The sequence below is a fragment of the Nelumbo lutea genome, chromosome 5, assembly GCF_056320005.1.
Source record: "Nelumbo lutea isolate HS-2025 chromosome 5, American lotus-T2T, whole genome shotgun sequence".
Taxonomy (NCBI): Eukaryota; Viridiplantae; Streptophyta; class Magnoliopsida; order Proteales; family Nelumbonaceae; genus Nelumbo; species Nelumbo lutea.
In genome coordinates this window covers 81,000,766-81,018,944 of record NC_142688.1, presented here as the reverse complement: position 1 = coordinate 81,018,944, position 18,179 = coordinate 81,000,766, and the positions used below count along the sequence as shown (strand labels likewise).

The 18,179-nt window shown below is 38.1% G+C and overlaps 1 protein-coding gene across 3 annotated transcripts in view; it reads left to right on the top strand.

Annotated features, from left to right (window-relative positions):
- The window catches only part of LOC148853076 (Sec23/Sec24 protein transport family protein), a 62,141-nt gene extending 44,519 nt beyond the window's left edge, over positions 1 to 17,622 (top strand). For 2 of the 3 annotated variants that reach the window (XM_088943904.1, XM_088943903.1), the window contains exons 18-25: positions 13,478 to 13,555; positions 13,684 to 13,822; positions 14,061 to 14,225; positions 15,200 to 15,345; positions 15,431 to 15,610; positions 15,955 to 16,043; positions 16,157 to 16,188; positions 17,123 to 17,622. In XM_088943904.1, coding sequence (XP_088800030.1) covers positions 13,478 to 13,555; positions 13,684 to 13,822; positions 14,061 to 14,225; positions 15,200 to 15,345; positions 15,431 to 15,610; positions 15,955 to 16,043; positions 16,157 to 16,188; positions 17,123 to 17,229 — 936 coding nt within the window. In that variant the 3' untranslated portion in view covers positions 17,230 to 17,622. Of the gene's footprint in view, positions 1 to 13,477; positions 13,556 to 13,683; positions 13,823 to 14,060; positions 14,226 to 15,199; positions 15,346 to 15,430; positions 15,611 to 15,881; positions 16,044 to 16,156; positions 16,189 to 17,122 lie in introns of those variants that run through there. The other variant, XM_088943905.1, reaches the window with a different exon arrangement.
- The last annotated feature ends 557 nt before the right edge of the window (positions 17,623 to 18,179 follow it).

Genomic DNA, 18,179 nt, shown 5'->3' with positions numbered 1-18,179 from the left:
AAATTGTGATCAAGTGGGCCCAGAGCAAATCAGTGACTGCTTTAATTCAGTGATTTAAAAGGTGCGCCTCCAGGCGTGCCTAGGCGCACAAGCGAGGCACATTTTAGGGTAGGCGCCTCGCCCAGGTCCTAGGTGCAGCACTTTTAAAAGGCGCAGGCCTGATGTGCCTTGTGCCTTGGACTTGTTTGGGCTTGCCTCGAGGGGCATGGCACAAAGGCGACTTGTAGAATCAGGAATGTAATATGTTTTATATCAAATTAGCTACTTGAAGTAATGAAATCGAGGCAAAAAAGAAATTGTGGGCTTTATATGCTTGAAAATGTTTTATGTGTTTGATTTTGTTTTTAAATTTTCATTTGAATATGCTTTACATATTATGTTTATGTATTTTAATTTTAGATAATAGGTTTTTTAAGCCATTAACTTTAAAATTTAAGTTTATATTTCTTATTAATATTATGTTTAATATTTTTTATTTTTTTGCATTTTTTGAATACTTTGGCATTTTTTGAATTTTCTGACTTTTATTTTTTATTTTTTAGCAATTGTTTTTTGTATTTTTGTGCCTTGCTTCAAAAAGGCATGCGCCTCGGGCACAAATTGGCCCTTCTGCCTTTTTTGCACCTCGTGCCTTTAAAACACTGCTTTAATTGAAGGCATATTGAAGGCATTCAAGTAAGGAATGTACACTGGACCAGGTCTATGGAATTTTCAGTGACTTCTCTTTGGATAACTTCTTTAGAGGTTAGGGACTTATAGAAACTTCCTCATTGCAGAAACTGACAGTGCATGAGGTGTGGATTCCCTCTAGCAACATAAGAATTAAACTGAATTTTGACAGCAGATCTTTTGAAAACCCAGATCCCTGGGCATAAGAGGAGTCTTTAAAGATGTTAGGTCTGTAGTTTTAGCTTTTTATTCTGGCCCAGTTGTGGTAACCGATTTCTTTGTTGTTTGGATTGTTAAAACACAGTCCAAAACATTGAGAATCATGTTCTCCTAGGATCAATCTAGCATTGGATCTAACCAGATTTGGAGACCACAATATACAGCTCCCAGAGTGGTGGTTCATGCCCAAGATTCAATCTCAAATCGTCCTCCCAACTAAAGATGGTGTGGTTGAACAGTGAGGCTGATCATACAACACGTTTCTAGTTGATTTTCACTTCAAACTTGCTTAGATTTTTTGCAGCTGTTAACCACTTAATTTCTCTGATGTTTTGCAAGAAAAGCACAACAGAGAACAAGAGAAGAATGGTCTCTCAAGGGTAGGTCGAACTAGGGTTTTGGGTTGCAAGAGAGTGGAGAACACCATGCAAGAATGAGGTGCACAAGCATGTGTTGACCTCTACCTCTCATCTCCCCTTTATAGGTAAACTAATCCTAATGTAAATAGGAATTTCCAAATCTGATTTGGTTAAACCTCCAATTAAATTAGCTATTAGAGTGATCCATACTCAAATCCATATCCATATTTGACCCAAGCACATGAGCTGTCATGTGACTACTCATGGGTTAAGGCCCATTACTCAAGTGGTTCACTAACATAACTATTGCAAGTCTTATTGGGCTTGAATAATGTATGGCGTGGGATCCAAAGAAGTCTTACATTAGTCCATATGGGTTTGGCCCATGTAGGAAAAGCACATGGGCTGAATTCACCAGGTAAACCAAGTAAATTCCTGAGTCAATTGAATTGGGCTCAATATACACTTAAGTCTAAGTGACCCTTGGTTTCAACCACCCAATGAAGCCCAAGGATAATTCAATGTCACACTCTCTACTCAGATGGATTTCGGGATTAAAACCTTTTGAAAATCTTTTCATAAAATTACATATTATAAATATAAGTATACTTTGCAAGATGATTTAAAAAAAACAAAGTCCACTATTGGTAGTTTTAGGTTTCCATAAGAGAGAGTGTTAACCTTGATATTCTTTGTCTGACAAAGGGGTGGGGTTGATCCTATTACAATGATCACTCACCCAGGTATTTGACCATAAGAGGATCTTATTGGTTAGCATATCAATAGCAATCCGATCCCTAACCCAGTGTAGTGTCATTATCCAGTTTGGGGTTAAGTGCAACTTTCCAATTTTGCCCATCTATCTCCAAGGTCTAGGGAAAAACTGGAAATTGGTCCTTGTTCAGTGTTTCTCGTAAACACATTCTGCTTGTACCTTGGGTCTAACCCTAGAAATTAAGAGAAGTTGCCCCACCATTTCGGCAAGACATTAGTGTTAGCCTTGTTAGGATAGACTTAGGATAGACTCTCCAAGTCTATCCAATGGTTGAGAACTTTCTAAGCACAAGTCTTATAAATGTCTAGTTTAAGGGGTAACACACTGAAAACACACCAATTACAAACATGAAATAATAATGATCTGATTTTATTAATTCATTGAATTCTGTATACATCAATTTGATGGAGCTAAGGGTATACACTATTCTAACATTCTTATCTGTACAATTTTCTGAAGCCCTTCTGTAAGGCTTAAGTATTGCAAGACAGCTGAGTTTTAGACATTTAGGGGTGGAATGTGACTCATTGTTGGTGATAAGTTGGATGATCAACATCAGTGAAGGGCTATGGACTTTCTGTCAAGTAAGAGAAATAAGGAGGCTAGCAGGTGAGGTTGGGGCTAATTTTAAATGGTTCAGATCATGGGGTGTAGAAGGAAAAGAGTGAGTGGCATGGGGATATTTGGTTCAGATCATTGGGGGGAGGGGGGGGGTGCAACTAAGCAAGTTCAGGTGAGAACAGGTTGTGGCATAGCAGTGATACTATTGACAGAGAATCAGGTGACGCGCGAAGGCATGTTGCAGCTCTTCAGAAGATAGTGGATAGGGAAGTCACAATTGGGAAAAAGCCTGGGTCTGTTTTTCTGGGGTGGTGAGGAGTTTTCTAGGAGAACCTTCGAGGAATTCGAGAAAAAAAAGGAAGAGAAATTGAAGAAAAAAGTACTTTCGAAAGGAAGCAAGGAATGGGATGAGGAAGTCTTTGGAGGATTTTCTCATGGATGAAGTCTGAAGGGTGGTGTTTCAGGAAGGGGGTTTGATTGGGTCATCTGTCGGGCCAGTGGTTTTGTTTTCTTTGGGGATTTGTTTTGGGTCGGTTTCAGGTTCTTAGCTTGGGTTGGATGGGTCTTCAAGATTGTAAGCTGCAGGGTATTTGGGTGACCTTGATGATTTGGGGCTTGCATTGTTTTTTGTTGATATCTTATCACCTCTGATCTATCTCCTTTTCTTTTTTAATAAAAAAATTTTCTGTCCTTCAAAAAAAAATTAAATGGATCAGCAGGAAAGGAAATACAATGGAAAATGCATTAGCAAAACAAGGGGTGCACAAGGGACAATTATTCTAGGCTAACTTAGTCTCTTAATGTGGGTTTGGCTTGGCTTGGGAGCGCTGTACTTATTCTATTTTTTCCTTAATTAATACAGTTTTCTGGTTATCTATAAAAGAAACATTAGGAAATTCAGTAAGGATCAAAACCAAGTTGTATTTTCCATTTTTTATAAGAAATGGAAACTTTCAATAGATTAATTAGAATAAGAATTACATAGGTTCAGTGCCTCGATTAGAGAAACTGAATCAAGATGATTTTGACTATTAGAATTCAGCCCAAGATGATTCACCCTTGTTTATTACTTGCTAATGGTTCAGTGCCTAACCTTTAGCTGATCTTCTAACCCATCTAATTGTATTTCCATTTGCCAAGGATAGTATTTCATGGATTTTTTTACCATCTTCAAAGATTCTTCTGTTCCTTCCAAATGCTTCTGCAAACCACAAAAGGAATGTGGCTCCGAAAGATCTTTGCCCTATTGCTCCCTTATAAAGCAGGTGACAGCAAAATCTCCATAGAAATCCTTGGGCACCTCAAAGTGATTTACAAGGCATGACTAGGCACACAGGCGAGGTGCATTTTAAGGTCTGCACCTCGCCTAGGTTCCAGGAACAACACTTTCAAAAGGTGTGCCCCTGGTGCACCTTGTGCTTCAGCATTGGTGTGCACCTTAGGCTGCGTTTGTTTGCAGTGGAAAAACAAATATGTTCAGTACAAATACAATTATGGTGGGTCATGAAAATGCAAAGTTTGGTTCAGTTTTACATTGGTAAATTTTGTACCTTTTCCAAACAGTTTTTGGCTGTGATGAGAAATTCCAAGAATGGAATCCATCTTTTGTTACATTAACCCACTTCGAGTGCAAAGATTGTATCCATTTTTTGATACAAACTTTGCTCTCATTTTGAATGCAAACATGTCTTGGAAGTTGGGATAGCTGTTGTTTTCAGTACACAATGTAGTCTTACCAAATGCTTGCAAAACTGAACCAAAGTACATATATGTATTGAACTGGAATTTGCACTGCAAACAAAAACAGTTGTAGTTAAAACTTGCACTTCTTGCTTTTTTTAAGCTTAGCACTCGGGGCTCTTATTAAGGAGACATTTTTTAATAATGTCCATTTTTTAAAACAAGTCCATTTTTTGCTGATATTGTTCATTCATCTTCTTAATACAAGGCATTTTTTAAAAGATAGAACTATAATTAAAATTACAAAACTAATCTTTTATGTACGAAATAAGAATTTAAAACCAAAACTTGTGTGATAGACCTCTTGCTTCTCTTGTGTGATGGATTGGTATCAAGTCAACAAAGCAGTGGAGTTGGTGGATGAATATCTGATTGGTACTAGTTGAGTCCGCTACTTGACATTAGGGGGTTTTAGCATTTCAGTTGGATAGGAGTTATTGATTTTGGTAAGAGTATATAGTTCTTAGGAGAGTAATATTTTGGAGTTGATGTTTGGCGGTACAAGAGGTTGGTGCTAGTGTTGATGTTGATTTGTAACAAAAGGTGTTTTGGCTTGGAATTTTTCTTGTTTTATGGAGTGATAGTAAATTGGTTTTTGTTGTGGGCAAACAAACAAGTTATATGCAGTGCTTTGAGTGAACAACAGTAAGCACAACAATATAAAACTGAAAACAACAAAAACAAACAAGATCCCTAGAAATTTCAGAACTGAACTTGTAGTGGAACTCCTCTTGGAACTGTTCTGCCACAGTGATAATGGCATCAAGCTGGTCTCTTACATGGAGACACAATGATAGAGGGATTGGAGGGCGCCCAATGGGTTGATTCATCAAAACCCAAGCTCCCAATACTTGAAATTTTAGGTCCTGAGAACACAATGAAGTGGTTAACAAAACACTTGGAAGCAATCTAAAACCAGTTTTGGGCATCACCTGCGAATATTCTGTTTCGCCTTCAGAATACAGTATTATAGTGGTAAAACGGAGTATTTTGGAGTCACATTACTCTGTTTCACACTACACAACCCAAGTGCAAAATGGCTTGTTCCAAACCGACTCAAATCTCAATGGAACTTAGAATAACAACAATACAAATACGCAACACCAATTTTTAACGTGGAAAACCTCTTCCATGTGAAGAGGAAAAACTACGGGGCATAACCCAGAAAAATCTCCATTATAAGAACAATAATGGGATTACAATATGTTCTTCTCTAGCAGCAACTTGAGGATACCATTATCTAGAGAAAACCCTCTCGGATCAAGTTCAAATCCTTACCAAAATGGTGGTTTACAACAATTAAGCTAGGGGATCCATTATCTCCTATGTTCTTTGTGTTGGTCATGGAAGTTTTGAATCTGTTATTCGAGAAAAGCGGTCAACTGGGTCTAATTGAAGGGTTCAAGGTGGGAAGAGAGGGACCTTGTATTACTCATTGCAGATGACACTTCGATTTTCTTGGATGCATCAGTTGAGCAGATCTTAAATTTACGAGTAGTTTTGGCAAATTTTGAGTTCTTGACGGGGCTGAAAGTTAATCTTTCAAAGTGTAATAATTGGAGTTGGGGAGGTGGAAAGATAGGTTTTATTGGAGTGTGTTGGGGCCTTTGAATGCAGCACAGGGGAACTTCCTTTCACTTATTTAGGGATGCTGGTTGGAGGAGCTTCAGAATCAGGTGCACTATGGAGACCAATAGAGGAAACGATGCAAAGGAGATTAGATGGTTGGAAAGGAAAATATTCAACTAGTGCTATGCATTTTCATTCTTTTTAATATAAAAGATTTTAATTAAAATTAAAGAAAGATGAGATTCTCCTTCCTCTTCTTCGTCCTCCCCTTCCTCCTCCTTTCTCCTCATCCCCCTCCTCTTAAGCCTCTGTGTCACCTCTTACATTCTGAACTATGCCTCGCGCTTCTAGGTAGTGGAACACCTCACATCATGCCTCCACGTTTTAAAACATTGTTACAAACAGCTCCTGAAGCACAAGAATAACTTCAAACAACTCCTCCAAAAGAGAACTTTAGTTACAAAAACATCCAAGAGACCAAAACCAACAGCGGAGCACCTAAAAGCCCTTGACTAGGAACCAAACTATGAAATTACAGAAGTACTCCTTGACCCAAATTAGCTACAAAGCTATCCAAGGCAACTATTTGGGATCCTACTACAAAATAAAGAAGAAATAAAACATATTTACATCATTTGTGCATATGGAGGTTGGGTTATTATTATGGCATTTTGTTACATCATTTGTGCAATAATTCTGGCTGCCCCCTTCACTTATTATTTATACTAAAATAATAGAACAGTACAAAGACAACTATGCCCTTATAGGGCGGCAAAACATAAAACAACATATATAACACTTAGAAAACATAATAAAATTTGGACTCACATAACTACTATGGTCCCCACCTCCTATCTAACAACTAACATAAACATCTACTCTGAAAAACATCATAAAACTAATTAATCTTCAACACTCCCCCTCAAGTTGGGAGTAAATGTCACACATTCCCAACTTGTGTAACATAAACATCTACTCTGAAAAACATCATAAAACTAATTAATCTTCAACACTCCCCCTCAAGTTGGGAGTAAATGTCACACATTCCCAACTTGTGTAGATCATGTTCAAGCTTGTTCCTTGCCACCCCTTTAGTGAGAACATCAGTCAGTTGCAACTCTGAAGAGACATAAGGCAAACAAACTTCTCCGGTTGTTACCCTTTTTCTTATAAAGTGTCTATCAACTTCAATGTGTTTTGTCCTATCATGCTGAATTGGATTGTGGGCAATATTGATTGCAGCTTGATTGTCACAGTATAACAACATAGGTTCTTTTGCTTTCACCCCAATCTCACTCAAAAGAGATCTAACCCAAAGGAGTTTTGAGACACCATGAGCCATGGATCTATACTTAGCCTCTGCACTTGACCTTGCCACAACCGCTTGCTTCTTACTCTTCCAGGAGATCAAGTTTCCACCCACAAAGGTGCACACTCCTGATGTAGACCTCCTGTCATCTAAGCATCCTGCTCAGTCTGCATCTGTATAGGATTCTAGCTTCAAATTCTCATGATTTGAGAAAAGAATATCTCTGCCAGGGTGTTTTTTCAAATATGCAAGTATTCTCTCAATAGCTTCCTTGTGCTGAACCTGAGGTGCATGCGTGTACGTTACAACGCTGACAGTATAAGAAATATCTGGTCGTGTCATACATAGATACAACAATCGGCCCACCATTCTTTGATATCTCCTCACATCCTTTACCAATTCACCATCCACACCATTAATTCTGTGATTTGGATCAATAGGAGTGTTTGTTGGTTTGGTCCCCAGCTTCCCAGTCCCTCGTAGTAGGTCAAGTACATACTTTCTCTGTGAAAAGAAGATCCCATGCTTGGATCTTGCAACTTCAATCCCTAAGAAGTATTTGAGCTCACCAAGATCTTTGATCTCAAATTCTTGTTGCAATGATTTTTTTGAGATCATCAATCTCCTCTAGATCATTTCTTGTCACCACTATATCATCCACATACACAATCAGAATTGACACCAAAGCATATCTTCTCTTCACAAAGAGGGTGTGATCAGATTGTGTCCGTGTGTATCCAAAGCGGATGAGTGCCCCTCTGAACCTGTCAAACCAAGCCCTAGGTGACTGTTTCTGTCCATATAGAGATTTTCTGAGTCTGCCCACCTTTCCTTTACCAACATTTTCGTAAAAACCTGCTGGAATGTCCATATATACCTCCTCTTGTAAGTCACCGTTGAGGAAAGCATTTTTGACATCAAGTTGGAACAAGGGCCATGAATAGGTGGTTGCTAGAGATAAAAGAATACGAACTGAACTCATCTTAGCTACTGGTGCAAAGGTTTCCAGATAATCAACACCATAGGTCTGAGTATACCCTTTTGCTACCAACCTTGCCTTGTACCTCTCTATCTTGCCATCGGCCTTATACTTCACTGTGAATATCCATCGACATCCGACTGTCTCCTTGTTTGGAGGAAGATCAACTATTTCCCAAGTTTGGCCTTTGACCAAAGCATCCATCTCATCTTGCATGGTTGTTTTCCACTTAGGTTTGGAGAGAGCCTCAATAACATTCCTATGTATAGACACAGAATCCAAGGAAGAAAGAAAAGCACGGTACGAGGGTGATAAGGCACTGTAGGAAAGATGGTGTGAAATGCGGCTGTACACTTTCTCTTCCCCTTACGAAGTGCAACGGGAAGATCAAGGTCAGTGGGATCAGCTGTAATAGTGGTGTTAGGGACAAAAACATTATCATCAGAAAGCATAACATGCTCAAGAGGAATACCTGGAACTGTATCTGCCGAATCTAGAGTTTCAGAAGGATTGACAAAGAGTGGTGTGGGTCGAGGACATGTGGAGTCAATCGTCATCTTCCGGCACTGATATTGCTGTGAGGCTGCGTGTAGTGGCTCAGGTAATGAAACTAGAGGTGCAGGTGCTGGCTGAACTGATGGTGCAGGTGATGGCTGAACTGATGGTGCAAGTACTGGCTGAACCGATGGAGGCACCACAGAAACAGGAAGAGGAATAGATTGTGAGTTCTCCTCCCCAAAACTCTTCCCCTGAAGAGAACCACTCGAGAAGAAGAATGTGGATTCAAAAAACGTAACATCCATAGTGACAAATCTGCTCCTCGACACTGGGTCATAACAGCAATACCCCTTTTGGTTCTGAGCATACCCAAGAAAAACACATTTCTTGGCCTTAGGATCAAATTTCTTGCGATGAGGGTCAAGAATGTGAACAAAAGAAACACAACAAAAAACCCTTAGAGGTATATGAAATATCTGTTCATTTAGAAAAATGAGGCAAAATGGCACCTTAAACCCCAAAGTCCCTGAAGGAACACAATTAATCACATGTGCAGCTGTAAGAACTGCATCTCCACAGAACTGCACAGCGACTGAAGCGTGCTCCATAAGACTCCTTGCCACTTCCACAATGTGTTTGTTTTTCCTCTCAGCAACTCCATTTTGTTGCAGTGTATATGAACAACTGCTTTGATGAACTACACCATGTTCTAAGAGATACATGGTTAAATCTTTCTCAAAGTACTCTCTTGCATTATTTGATCTAAAAACCTTAGTTCTCACTCCAAATTTTGTGAGAACCATCTGGTGGAATTGTCGTACCAAGTTAGGAACCTCATCACGTGATTTCATCAAATATAGTCAAGAATATTTTGTATAATCATCCACAAACAAGAGAAAGTAACGGAATCCTCCCATGGAAGGGATTTTGATATGGCCCCATACATCAGCGTGAACAATATTAAAAGAAAAAATACTTTTATTACTTGGTTTAAAAGACTGTCTACAATGCTTTCCTAACTGACAACTCTCACACTCCAAAGTAGATAATTGAACGGACTCAAACAACTTTGGGAAAAGACATTTTAAAGAATTAAAAGAAAGATGCCCTAAGCGATTGTGCTAAAGCATAATCTGGTTTACCGACTCTGACCAACTACTATTGCTACTGCTAACATGATGGCCCTGATGTCTCGGAATCTCATCCAGAAGGTAGACTCCATTCACCTCACGCCCACTCCCAATCATCTTCTTTGACTCCAGATCCTACAAAACACAATTACCAGGAAGAAATGTCACAGAACAATTCAATTTTTTTTGTCAAAGAACTAACAAACAGTAGGTTGGTATGAAGTCTAGGGACATGTAAAACAGAGAACAGAGTTATATCATTGGTCACTCTAACTGTCCCCTTCCCAGCAATAGGCATATGTGAACCATCTGCTGTAGAGACTCTGTCTCTACCAGAGCACAACTGATAGGAATTGAAAATGGTAGGGGCATTAGTCATATGCTTAGATGCTCTTGAGTCTATAATCTAGGGAGGTCCCTCCTTACCTGAAGTGGATGCAAGATTTGCAGTTGCATATGGACTACCTGTATGTGCAAAGGAAGTGGTGTAGTTGGCTCCTACATTCTGCTGTCCATCTGGAAGGCTAGGGCTGGGTGAATATTTCTTACTCATAAGCTGTCCAAACCTCTCCAATTCTTTTCTCATTGCTGCTATTGCAATGGATTCCCAATTAGTTTGGGAGAGAGGGGCTGAAGAGTCTCCTGTAGTGGCTACATTTGCATTTCCCTTCTTGTTTCTTATCCGAGCAGGCATAAGATTTGGATGAAGCTTCCAACAAGTGTCCCTGGTATGCTTAGGCTTCTTGCAATAATCACACACCAAGTCCTTCTTATCTTCCTTTCTAGTCTCACTACTCCCCTTGTCTCCATTCGGCTTAGGTTTTGTTATACCAACCATAGCCGATTGGTCAATCCCAGGCTGTCTCAGCATTACATTCCTCCTACTCTCCTCTCTAGAGACAAAGGCATAGGCCTGAGAGAGTGTCACACCCTCCCTAGAGAGAATATGCTGCCTAGCAATGTCAAATTCAGGGTTCAGCCCTACCAAGAACTCAAAAACCCTATTCCTCTCTACTAGTTTGTGATAAGTTGTTGCATCATTTACACTTTCCCATACCACAGTTTCTAAGTGATCTATTTCCTGCCATAGGGTTTTCAGCATGGAGAAATACACAACAAGAGGTTTTTCTCCCTGTTTCATACTTATAACCTGATTTCTTAACTGATAGGTTCTGGCTTCATTTTGCTTCTGAGAGTAGGTTTTAGTCACTCCATCCCAAATCTCCTTGGCAGTACATCCCATAGGATTTTTTTTTGCAATATGAGGTAACATAGAATTACATAGCCAAGACATTACCATGTAATTCTCTTGCACCCATCGGGAAGAGTCTATATCAGGTTTCTTCTCATCTCCGGTGAGATGCCCTAATTTTCCACGGGCACCAATAGCCATCTTAGCTGATTGTGCCCACTCCAAATAATTTGTGCCATCAAGTTTTACTATAGTAATTATAACAGACCCAAAAATATCACTACTACCTCCAACACCCAGTCCCACAGTACCGGTAGATTTCTTCTCCGTATTCCAACTCTCCATTTTACTTCAAACAGTTCAACAGTAAGAAAAAAATAGATTGGAGACCTTCAAAAAATAATTTAATACCACACACACAGAAACCAACCCTTCCAAAAGAAGAAAACCCTAACTGGAGGGAAATCTTTCTCCTCCCCATGCCTCCAAACAGAGAGAAAAGGGAATCGATCACTCCGGGAGGCCTAGAAAATTTCAGAAACCAAACCACCCTCTTCAGAAAATCAAAAGAAAACTAAAAATACCTAGGCGCCCAAGATCAGATAAAAAACAAAGAGTCCAACTTTTCTGGAACTCTTCCTCGTACTCCAGTTCTTCCTGATTTTGATGACGAACAGTAGATCACCTTCCTGATGTCTAGATCCCACCAAAAACTCCAAGAACTGGGCAATCTATAGCAGATCGATCAGCCCTTTACTTCCTCATGCAATCGGCTGATCTAGGGCTGCCTGATAATGCTTTAAGAAACCCTAGCCGATGCTCTGATACCAAGTAGAAATCTGCTGAATTAAAAAAATATGAAAGAAAGTAGTTTCTTGAAGAGAGAAGGAAGAGAGAAGGAGAAGAAGAGAAGAAGAGAAGTTGAAAGAAAACAGAGCAATAATTCTGGCCGCCCCCTTCACTTATTATTTGTACTAAAATAATAGAACAGTACAAAGACAACTATGCCCTTATAGGGCGGCAAAACATAAAACAACATATATATAACACTCAAAAAACATAATAAAATTTGGACTCACATAACTACTGTGGTCCCCACCTCCTATCTAACAACTATAATAAACATCCACTCAGAAAAACATCATAAAACTAATTAATCTCCAACACTATACAAAGCTACCTGCCAAGCAAAAGCTTCCATCCTAGGAAGAATTGTTACCCCAAATCCCTTTTGAAGCTGGAATGCTCATTCTGATCTGGAATAAGAGCTTTGCAGAACGATTTTACTATGAAGCAGCCATTTTTACATTCTTTCCACCATCTTTGCATGTGTATTTTTTTAATGGAAAACTTCTTTAAGTTTGATTAAAAGAAAAGTACACTCTTCCATCTCTTGTCAAGCAGAGGTCTTCTGAAGTTGGGATATGAGATAAAGTATCAGCTGTGCCATTTGCTGATCTCAGGGTCCATTATAAATCTGGTTCTCATTTCCCTTGTGTTGTGTTTATAGTACCAAAGAGTTTCTAAAAGTGACCTCTTTTATTTACCTTGCTTCAATAATTGTCAAAAAGGAAGAGATTGAGGAGGATTTCACCCAAAGAATCACTGCAGGATGGGCAAAATGTAGGGGTGCCCAACACCAGCAATATTTTATGGAGCTGAGTGTTGGGCAGTCATGAAACATGTCCATAAAATGAGTGTAGTAGAAAAGTGTTGAAATGGATGGGTGGGAAAACTTGAAAGGACACTTAACAAAAGAACTTATTTGAAGGAATTTAGGAGTATCTCTATTAGATGATAGAATGGGGTGAAGTAGACCAAGATGGTTTAGTGACATTTAGAAAAGACTGTCTACTGCACCAGTGAGAAGTGATCTGTTACAAGTTGAAAGGTATTAATTTAAGTGAGAAATGCTTTGTGGCACAAGTGATCTGTTACAAAGCTAGTGGTGGTGGACCATAAAGGAAATGGGTTGAAGAAGTGAAAATTAACTTGCATATTCATAATTCAACTATAGATATAACAGACTGGTGAAACAAGATTCATGTAGCAAACCTCATATAATTGGGGCAAGGCTTAGTTTAATTGAATTGAGGTACGCTTAACAAAAATATGCAAATGAATATTAAAAGAAAGAATTGGTTGCAGTAAATTTGTTAATATTGAAAGCTTCATTAACTTTTTAACTATGTAAGTTCTAGTTGAAGAAAGATGGCTTAAAAAATCAGAAAGCTTTCCAATTGAAGTAAATTATTACTGATATCAATTTTTATTGTAAGTGGCTCTTCTTTCATTCTTGTTTTCCTAGTTATATCTGTAAGATCTTGAATTAGACTTTTTTATTTGATTGTGTGTTCTTGGTTCTCTCTCATTTTATCTTGCTCCTTCCCTCCAGCATCTTTTGTGATGCCTTTGTATAAGTTGCTTCCTAAGTGGATTAGTTTTTATCTCTTAAAAACTTGCTGCCCATTGTGCAGATTGACTGTGACAAAACTATAATGGTCACCTTGAAACATGATGATAAATTCCAGGAGGGAGCTGAATGTGCTTTTCAGGTGCAAACTAAATCTGCTCAGCAAGTTGTATAGATCCTAATTTATCATATTCACATTTAATATGGTGAAATTTCCTTTGGCAAAAGAAATCTTGTTTGACTTTGTGATTTTGTATTTAATTTTCTTAGTGTGCCCTTCTGTACACAACTGTATACGGTCAAAGAAGAATCAGAGTTACTACTTTATCACTTCCTTGCACGTCTGTACTCAGCAACCTGTTCCGTACAGCTGATTTGGATACTCAATTCACATGTTTCTTGAAGCAGGGTGTGTACTTGTGGTTCTGCTGACTTTGTTTTTTATCTGTCGCTCTATTCTGTCAAAACTTCCTCTTCCATCTTGTTCCCAATTGCTTCAAACTTGTAAACTGTTCAGCATCAAGTTTTTTCATGTTCTCTAGTTTTTTACTGATTCGGCTATAACAGTTTTGCCTTTTCTTTTGTAGTGTTTTATTTTCATATAAGCTAATTTGATTTTTTTTTTTTTGGGGGGGATTCTTCTGTAGCGGCAAATGAAATACCTACCACCCCCCTGTTGCAAGTCCGGGAACAAATGACAAATCTTTGCATCAACATTTTGCATTCTTACCGGAAATTCTGTGCAACAGTATCATCCTCTGGACAACTAATTCTTCCTGAGGCACTCAAGCTTCTGCCTCTATATACACTTGGTATTTCCTTCCTTCCTTGGGATTTGATAATTGAAATGTGTGGATATAATGTGGTATTTAATACTAGCTGTGGTCTCTTTTCTGTCATTATTTTAGAATGCCAAATTTTAATCTTGCCTACTGATGCTTAAGATGAAGGTCTGTGCTTGTCTTATTCACTCGCAAGCGGTTGGAGTTGGAAAAAGGTTTTAGAGTTTATTTTTTAAATCATTTCAGTGGGGAATATCTTGTTAGATATGGATACAGTTTAGTATGCCAACAATATATAAAGATGCAGTGGACATAACTACTAAACTCTTAATAATTTGATATATCTTTTGTTGGGGTTGCATTCCATCTTACAAGGGATGTCAGCTTAGTTGTCTCAAAACTCTTTGGTTGATTCTTTGTGGAGGTTTGTTTTACCAGATGCTGCTGCCCAGATGAGCACTCGTCCAAAACTTGATGGTATCAAGTATCTGAAAATATCTATGGCATTTTCTGATGTTACTCTATGTAGTTCTATCATACAGCTCTTGTATGCCATACAATAGCTTACCAGTTACGAAGTACGTGTTGCTAGTCAATTCAACCGTAACCCCAACTATTTGGCTTAAGCTACATAAATCCTGTTTTGCCATTTTGCTCTATTAAGAGCCATGTAAAATGATTTGGGATTCATATTCATATTGGATTATTGGCTAAATGTTTTTATGCTAGTAAACAACTCTACACAATCCTCCATCTAGGATTGCGACTGACAGTGTAAGACAAGCTTACACTTACACAATCCTCCATCTAGGATTGTGAACATGTACATAAAAAGTATTGAGCAAATGAACGGAAGATATATTTTTAGTTCACTTTCTTTGCTTGATAGGAATGACTTTTGTATTTTTGTTGGGGTTTCCTCTTGATATAATATGATACAACCTTTACCTTTCTAAGAAAAAAAGGAGAGTTCTACTGAACATGTTGTTTTGCCCATTTTTCAGCATTAGTTAAAAGCATAGGACTGAGAACTGATGGCCGAATTGATGATCGCTCGTATTGGATTACTCGTGTTGCCTCCCTATCTACCCATTTGGCAGTTCCTCTGGTATATCCGAGGATGATAGCTATTGATAACCTTATTTCAGAGGTATGATTTAGTACTGTTAGTTCACAAATTTGCTTATTGATTTTTTAACCCCTGTAACAATGGAATCTTTCTGGTCAATTATCAGGAGTATGATGGGTCTCTGATCCCCCCAACAAAGCCACTTTCCAGTGAGCATTTATCTGAGGATGGTATATATCTTCTGGAGAATGGTGAGGATGGTCTGCTTTATGTTGGGAATGCAGTTAACCCTGATATTTTGCGGCAACTATTTGGGAGCTCCTCTATTGATGAAATTCCTATGCAGGTATTCTACATACCAAAACTTTTACACGTGCACACAAATGTATTACGCATCATTTTTTCATTGTCTGATTGACATAATGTGTTCATATTTGATTTTCTTTCTATTAATTATTTTAATTTTGTTGGCCATTATTGGCTGATTTATTTATTGGAATGATGAAAGATGGAAATTCCAACTGAAGTTTGTAATTTGATGGAACAGTATGTTATTTCTTGTGTGAATCTGTGCAATTAACTGTGTGCCTTATGATTATTCTATGTTGGTATCCCAGCTTGTGCTGCAACAATATGATAATCCCTGCAATTAACTGTGTGCCTTATGATTATTCTATGTTGGTATCCCAGCTTGTGCTGCAACAATATGATAATCCCTTGTCGAAGAAACTAAATGATGCTGTTAATGAGATAAGGCGCCAAAGATGTTCCTATCTTCGGTATGGAATATGTTTTGTGTAGCAAATGTTTCCTTTTTTTTTTTTTCTTTTGGAAAACTTTCAAATCGTTCTTCTATCTCATTTGATTTATGAAGCTCTATTATTATTTGCAGATTAAGATTGTGCAAGAAAGGAGATCCATCTGGTAAGCTCTCAGGCATGATAACCATCCATGCAACTTCATGCTTGGCTATATTCATTACTTTAACAACAGATTGGCACTTGCAGACAAATGTAGAAATGGATTCATTACTAAACTTGAAATCATGCTTTTAAAGAGGAAATTATTTTCATTCCATGTGGATTCCAAGTGGCCACTGGAAGCTGTGCTTGAAATTATTTTCATTCCATATGGATTCCAAGTTCTGAAAAATGGCATATTTTGCCCCTTTCAAATTCAACACTTTTTGGATCCCCCCCCCCCAAAAAAAAAAAATTTAAATGGCCACTGATAAATGGAATTTGCCTCTTTGTAACCTTCTGGTTTTGGATTCCACCTTTAGAATTTGCCTCTTGTTTCACATTTAGTTGTACTGGGCAATATTCCTGTTTTCATTGCAAGTTAAACCCCATCAATTTGTAATGTGCTCTTGTAACCTTCTGGTTTTGGATTCCACCTTTAGAACATTCCAGTGCAACCACCTTTAGAATTTGCCCCTTGTTTCACATTTTAGTTGTACTGGGCAATATTCCTATTTTCATTGGAAGTTAAACCCCATCAGTTTGTAATGTGCTCTTGTTGATTTCATAGTGGCATCTAACTGGTGTGGTGTTACCTTGACACCCGATCAGATTGTTTCTTTAAAATTTCTTCTTTACTCTCTTCAAAATAAAAGAAAAAAAAGAACTAGGTATTTTGTAGCTTGAACTAAGAAGGAAATAAAGGATTGATGCGTTGAAAGCATGGGTTTTTGTTGCTTTGTGCTTGTTTTTCCAAGAGGTGGAAGTATTTAGTTTCTTTAAATATTTTGGCAGGTGGAGTTGTATTTGGTAATTAAACAGCACTCCACTGCTTAGAAAATTTTGTTTGCTTCTAGCCCAATTATATGCAGATGCATCAACTTCTATTGTTTATGCAGGAGTTCTCTTCCTTTCTAATATGGTTGAAGATAAGACTCCGAGCGGCCTCTCTTATGTTGAGTTCCTTGTACATATCCACCGGCAAATCCAAACTAAAATGGCGTGATCTTGTGGTTTTATCTCCATTCCTCTACTAAAGGCGTAAACATGAGAAGGGCAGAGGAAGTGAGAAATCCATGCTTTGATGTGTGCTTTCGGAGTTCCTCCATCTCTCGATTTCCATTGGAGAGAAAGCACAATCAATTTCGCAATAGGAATTTTGTTACTACTAGGTTCAGCTAATATATTCGATAGAGAGGTATTAATAAATATAAAATATATCTTTTCCTGTTTTCTCTTTGTTTCTCCACTTTTCTTATGTGTTCTTTATTCTTTTGCTTTCCTTATTTTCTCCCTTTTTATGCTATAGACCATTTTTTGTCCTTTTTTTTTTTATGTTCTGGTTGAACTGTAAATACAAGATTTTTAAGATATGGATAGAAACGGGCTTGATTGTTCATCTCTGGCTTCGAGGACTTTGGAAGAATAAAAAATAACTGCGAATGCCAACTCTTGAACTGTAAACACACTCCCCATCTCTAGTTTCGAGTCTCTTGATTAACCAATGACGTTAACTTCGGATACTAATAATGTGAGAGAGAATGAAGTCCAAATTGTCATCTAACTATGAAATAGGACCTCTTTTATTCTAGCATTATTGTGTCACTGTCCTACTTGTCAGTACTTTTGTTCAAGATGATCGGGATTCTATGACGGCATATTAAAACGATACTAGAGTAATACCGAACGGAAAAAATAAAATATTTCCAGACTTCTGATTTCCTGAATGTATCAAGAACAATACAAAACTCTTCTGAGTGACCCACCGATGACTCGGCTGGTCGAACCGTTTGAACTGTCACCTGGTTAGGATTTTGGATCCGATTTATTTAAGAATGTTTGATTTGGTCAGTTTGATCATTGACTCGTTTGATCCAAGTCGCGAGTTGTACACTCAATTCTTACATAACTTTTGGAGTTTATATAACTTCATACTCTGATGTCCAAGATGATCGG